General features: G+C 39.7%; 1 protein-coding gene across 1 annotated transcript; it reads right to left on the reverse strand.

Annotated features, from left to right (window-relative positions):
* Positions 1-801: 801 nt before the first annotated feature.
* Positions 802-2,453, reverse strand: LOC117547457 (BTB/POZ domain-containing protein KCTD12-like). The gene has a single exon (XM_034218219.1). The coding sequence runs from the start codon at positions 2,342-2,344 to the stop codon at positions 1,541-1,543; it is 804 nt and encodes a 267-aa protein (XP_034074110.1). The 5' UTR covers positions 2,345-2,453; the 3' UTR covers positions 802-1,540.
* Positions 2,454-6,862: the final 4,409 nt, after the last annotated feature.

Raw genomic sequence — 6,862 nt, forward strand, 5'->3', positions numbered from 1 at the left:
CAACAAGTTGCGCATTATCAGGACAATATTATGTCATAATGCACTATGTCTCTGTCATAGCATATCTGGATTTCGTGTTCTTCGGTTAAAAAACAAGTTACTTAACATCTTCTCTCTCTCTTCTTAATTCAGTGACCTCTGAATTCATTATGTGTTGTTGACATCTAATGTTAAAAACAATACAATCTGATTTAATTCAGAACAAATTAAATTACTATTTGGTGCCAATACAGTCTGAGGTTGGGGTGGATTTGTGTCACAGTCTGTTTTTTTTATTACCTTATTATTATTTTATTACCTTATTATTGTGTCTTGTCTAGTTTACTTCCTGTCTTTAGTTTCCCTCCTGTGCCTGATTGTCTTATTGTGTTCACCTGCTGCCCCTGTTTCACCTCTCCTACCCAGCTGTGTCTCGTTTTGTGATTACCCTTGTGTGTATTTAGTCTTACTTTCCCTTGTGTTCTTTGTCAGTTCGTCATCGTTTCCCATGGTTTGGCTCTTAACGTCTATTTCTTGTAACTAATTCACCAGCATTTACTATGGTATGATCTTGTTTGAAGTGAATATCTGCACTTTCTTTGTTGTACCGACTTTGAATCTTTATGGTTCTTTTATTGTAAATAGCTTTGGATAAAATATAAATGAAATGTAATGTAATGAATGTTGGAGGGACATCCCATGATCACAATGTCCAAATACAATTGTCTAATCTCATCAACTTCTAAAATGCTTTTCATAGTGAAACCACCAACAAAATTGGTGGGAAAAAAATGTATTCAGACAAATCAAATACACAGTGAATTCAAGGGGATGAATACTTTTACAATGTCACACTTTATTTGCTATAGCTTTATACCTAGAAAGAAAAACAATGACAACAGCTCATAGATGGAACATAACACTGTAGCATCTTGACAACAGTGATACCACAAGTGTGGTTGATAATACAAAAAAAGTAATATAGTATGTTAAGGTAGAATATCAAAGAAGCACATGTTGTTCTTATCCATCAATCCCAACATTAAAGACTCCGGAATTTAGTTAAACATTAGGCTATTTAAAGAACATTCCTAGTGTTCGGTGTTCCAACAGCCTCTCCACTACAACATGACAATGCAAGTAGGTCTATAGTTCACAAAAAAACAGCTTCTTACATTTCTGCCACCTTGAGTATCATTAGATAAGAACAAAGCAGTCTCTGTGAAAGCCAAAAAGGCTAATAGGCCAACTCGACCAGTCAATGACATATAAAAGTAGGTTTGCCTTTTACTCCTCACTTAGCAATGACATTTAGGTTTCATAGTGGAGTGTGCTCCTCTTGCAGAACAGAGGAGAAAATAGCAGACAAGTTTAACTCGGGCTGGTTTAACTCGGGCTGGTTCACAGAGCAGATAGTTACAAAAACACAAGAATGAACGCTGGAAATGCCAATTTGGGATGTTAATGAAACTTTAAAGAAGCAATTATTGTAACTAATATTGCTCCAATTGTTAACTGAGATCGTGAGCAGGAGTGTACCAGACATCAGTCTTCAGTCACTTCATCGGGAGAAAACATACTCAGTGTAACTGGTCCACAGTTTGTCTTCACCCGGGTCGTTGCTGCCGTATGAGCAGGTCCCGGTGGAGTTACAGGCCACCATGTGGAAACCGGCCTCTGCCAGCCGGTCAAACGCCTGCTCCAGAAAGTTATACTTGAGGTAATACCTGGCGGTGTATTTGTCAGCAGGGCGGTCCGGGTCGCGGCTCTCATTCAGGGTTTCTCCAAAAACCTCTTTAGCCAGAGATATCTTGCTGCACACGGTAATTCTGGCAACCCTGCGGAACTTAGCGTCTGCCTGGATGTCCCTCCCGATAGTGTAGCTGCCTCTGTACCCAATGGTGATGTAGCCGGCGCTAGCCCCAGGAGAGCGCAGCGTAGTGCCCGAGGAGGAGGAGGAGGAGGTGACCGGGGAGCTGAGCTCAGCCTCCTCCGGGTCCCCGCTGTCCTCCGTGAACAAGCTGTCTTTGCTGCCCGATGCCAGTCGCTTCGACAGCTCCGGTAACTGGAAGAATTCCGCTTCTTTTTGCAGTCGTCTCCTCTCTTTGAAAAATTCGGGCAAGAAAAGCTCAGAGTCCCGCATGTAGTCCAAAATGTAGCGGAAGAGAAAGCCGTCCCGGTCGAAGAAGAAGCGGCCCTTTCCATCTTTAGGCAGGTCTCCCGGGGAGCTCTGGGTGAACTTGCTCCACAGCAGAGAGTTGGGGACCGCAGTGAGAGTTTCAAGCCGGGTCACATACACCTGCCCACCCACGTTTAACTCCACTATCTCGGGGAAAGTTGAACTTTGGCTGTCGGTTTGAGCCATCTCTCTTTCGTTGTGTCCCTGTAAGAGCCCTAACACGGACGGACAGCCTGAGAGTCACTCACTGTACAGTAATGTGTTTACTGGTGTGGCTGTGTGGCTGTGTGGGAGGAGAAGGAAAAAGGACGGCCACCAGAGACATTAACTGTTCACTGGAAAGCTCTGCAAAAACATAATGGTGCCTTCAAGGGCCCTTTGTAAAACTCAACGTTATACTTGTAAACCTTGACAATATGCATGCATTGGGGTGACAAATAGGTATACATGTTCTTAGAAAACAACATTGTCTTTCCAAGAGTTGGATGAGAAGACTGATACCATGCCCTAGGAAATATATTTTTGTATTAACTAAATGTCCCAACAGCTGGCCTATACAGTATCAAGATGTTTACATGCACATCTTAAAACATGCACTGTTACAGTTTCAACTACCAAACGTTAAAGCAGAGTTTCATGATTGTGTTGTTTAACAGAAGAACACAAAATCCAGTTATGATGCAAACATGCATTATGACTTAATTTGTCCTGATAATGTGAATATTATTCAGTTAACTTATTATTACAACTGTTTATAATGTAGCCTTATGTCACTATAATGGATGGTTAACATCTGTATTGCCTGCTGTAATGCCTTTATGATAAGTCCAGTAAGGATGTGTTTATCTCTGTAACAGGAAACTTGTGTCTTTCTGTAGCAGCGTGCAAAACAGTAAGACATGTCAAAATGTGACTTAAGTTCATGAACATTATTCCTTCAGGCTGCAGAAAGATAAAGACTGTGGTCTGTTTAGAGGCAATTGGTTAATTAATAGACGCAGTGAAGCTGTTACTATATGAAGAAGACTTTATGAGTTAGTGGAGTCATCATAAACACCTTGTGATTCTTCTTTGTTTATTACATGAGGTTTAAAGTTCATTCTTGACCTGGAAAACAACTTTCACCACATAATGCATTTAGTACTTTAGTTGTTCTGCTTTCAATCATGATCCTGAGTAGCAGAAGTCATTCATGGTTAGAGTTATGTTCGGGTCCATGCCTAATAACTGTGCTCAGAGGTCAAAGAGACCTAATGCATGATATGTTTTGTACAGGGTACATTATGTTGTCAATTTTGCCATGGAACATTTGTATTCTGGGCCCCCAGGGATTCAATCCTCGGCCCTCCCACTTTTTTTGAACACTGCATTCTTAGCAAAGGAATGCTCAAGTTATTTATATTGTTATAACCAATGTTGAAAACATGTCCTTGGCTAGGAGTCATTATTTTGTTTCTAAGATAAATTGCAAGAACCCAACACTCCTGTACAACTGAGAGGGGAGATTTGTGTCTGGGGTCTTTGTGTGTACACCCCTAATAACAGGCAAAGGTCAGTGCACACAATGTCTCAAAAACCTAAAGGGTAAAATAAAGCTGGTCTGACGGACCTGTGCTGTCTTCACAATCCCCTTGAAAGAGTCTTCCTCAAATCCACATAAGTCTTAACCCAAGATTGATTTTAGCTTAACACCAAAGAGCTCTTTGATTTACTCTTGAAGTGCAGTGTTGGCTGTATCATATTTCAGAGAGCACATCAGTATTTCTGCTGAGGAGAACCACTGGCACTATTGCTCATCATCTGAGTAATTGGCCTGCTATATAAAATGTATGATTTAGTTTAATGCATAAAAAGCATCAGCTACTTTTGAGAGAAAATGTTGCTAAATATCCATCTGCATTTTTGGTAACAACACAAACACATTTAGAGATACAGCTGCAGTCTCCAGAAATAATACAGTATATGAAAACAACCATAACAATCTTACAGTCAAAATCATGTTGATGCAGTTGTACAATAAATATGATTATGGAATAAATCTTGCAGAGTTTTTGAAGGTCTGAAAGAAAACTGTGTTGATTTAAAGATGTGACACAAAACATGGGAATGAAGGTAAATATGTTTGATGAAGCAAAACTGAGTTAAAACATCTGTGTATTCTGTCAAATCCAGGAATAATGTATGTTAAAATAAACTCTGTGAAAACAAAGAAGCTCAAATTAAGCACAAAAATACTTGTATATGTTTTATGTTGAATCATTTTGGTCCAAATATACAAAAATGACATACAAACAATGATTGTTCCATCGTGTCATGAAATAAATTAAGTCTTCTTTTTATTAGCACATTACAAGCTCCATCAAAGACATTACAATGATTGTTGGCGTTTCTCCTCGAGATATCTCAAACGTAAGATTAGAGCGACATCTAGTGGACAATTAATGAAGAAGCAGGTTGTTTTTGAGTGACGATACTACTTGTGTACAACCTCAAGCCCAACTTCAAGATGACTGGCAATGCAAGCAAATAAATAAATTGATTAAAAAGTTAAAAAAAGTATTGTTCATAAATGTCCCAACAAATGTAAAACTGACCACTGTATATAATAAAGGCACCATGACTGTTTATGGGTGTGTGAAATGTTTTCCATTTTGATTACCAAAAAACAGATCATTTGTTAATATAAAATAAATGATCAAATCTCTTTCTCTGCATATACACCTAACAGTTGTCCTCTGTCCAGACTGGACCTCATATCTGTGCTATGGTCTTAAAGGTTAACATTTCTCTCACTCTGGCTGCAGATAATTGGACAGATGAAGTTGTTAAGTGTAGCTTTTCAGCAATTGCAAGAATATGAAGGTTAAGATATTGCAACTCGTTTAATTATCCTTCTGAGATTCCCTCTATAACAGTCTTAGACATTCATCATTTGGTTTTGGTTATTTAGGTATACATTATGAAATGTTATATCCTGATTGAATGGTTTGTATATAGAATGGTGTGTATGTTGATGTAGGCTAAAGCATAACATCATTTTGAAGGGGGGACACATTTTGGAAGTTATGTTGGATTACAGTGACTTTTCAGCACTTGCAGGCTGTGTGTTTGTATGTTTATGTGTGTTTTTGCCTGTGTGTGTGTGTGTGTGTGTGTGTGTGTGTGTGTGTGTGTGTGTGTGTGTGTGTGTGTGTGTGTGTGTGTGTGTGTGTGTGTGTGTGTGTGTGTATGTGTGTGTGTGTTAAATGCTCTATTACGACTGTGAGCAATCATGTGACCTTCTGCCTGTGACATAACGCTGCGTCCTGATGTGACACCCAGCCAAACACTGTCAGTCTGCAGTGTGCTGTAGCCGGACCCCGTCAACACAGTCTCTGTGCTCTCTAAAGCACCCGGCCCATCATCCATGGTTTGTCTCCCCTTTCTCACCTCCTCTCCAGTGAACCTACTCCTCTCTGACACAACCAAAAACAGAAAACCCTCTAGTTCAGAAGTTATTGAATATTTTCCACAAAACAATCACCAAAAATAGGGAAAGCACATTTCTCCGAACTTAGTAGTGTCTATAACGCAGGAGACTAATGTGCTAGGTGATTTTGGCAGCACTTGAATGTCTAACTGTGGAATTATTCAATATTATAATTATTTAAAAGCATATTTCTTCAAATTAAGTGTTGTAGTTTGACCACTGGTAGTCCATAAATGTGGGAATATATTTTTGCTAGCGTTTTACTGTATGACAGACATAAACAATGTTCAACAAAATTAAGCAAACCAATTGGTGTTGTTGACAAACAGGAGACGGTAAATGTGCTAAGTGGTGTTGGTAGAACTATAGGTTACTTACGTAACCCCAGTTCTCAGAGTAACATGAAGTGAGATGTCTCACTATGGGATGCGCCTCAACGCGTATGCAAACAGAAGCATCAATCTCATTACGCCAATCCTGATTGGCTGGTGATCATCACGTCAACGTCAGGGAATCCACCCACCCTTTAAGTAGCTTGTGCTACGACGCAGCGTCATTCAAAATAAGCACCTCTTCTCGCTTCGCCTTAGCAAGAAGGGCCGTATGGTGAGACATCTCACTTCATGTGACTCTGAGAACTGGGGTTACGTAAGTAACCTATAGTTCTCATTCATAACACTCCGTTCGATGTCTCACTATGGGATATTGAAACTCCCGTATTGCTAGACATGCTTATCTCGAAAATCACCAAAAACAACCAGAACTTAACAGGTAGAACCAGTGGTGTAGTGGGGATTTTTTTACTGGGGGGACGCTATTTTAAATTAGGTCATCCCAAACAATGCCACACAAGTGCGCACGCGTGTGGTGCACTCACAAAACGGGCAGACAGGTCCACAGAAACTACCGGTATGCTTAGTCCTACTTTAGTTACTGTACTGCAAAAAGCAGACGGCGCTGTGCTCAACACACACACAGACTCAAAACCATGGACACACTGGCACATACGTTACATAAACAATGTATAGGCCTAAATTGCATAAGCTACAGTATTGCAACTTGCAGACAGCGCTGCTTTTCTCTCTCTCTCTATCTCCACTTTCAAATTTCAAACTCATAACAAACAAACAAAATTCCCAAAGTTGTCCTGAAATTAACTTATTAAATAAACAAAACGAAAAATATATATAGCCTACATTAATGCAAACATTGAATCTGGACTTGAAATTATTCTG

Source organism: Gymnodraco acuticeps, unplaced genomic scaffold, assembly GCF_902827175.1.
Source record: "Gymnodraco acuticeps unplaced genomic scaffold, fGymAcu1.1, whole genome shotgun sequence".
NCBI lineage: Eukaryota > Metazoa > Chordata > Actinopteri > Perciformes > Bathydraconidae > Gymnodraco > Gymnodraco acuticeps.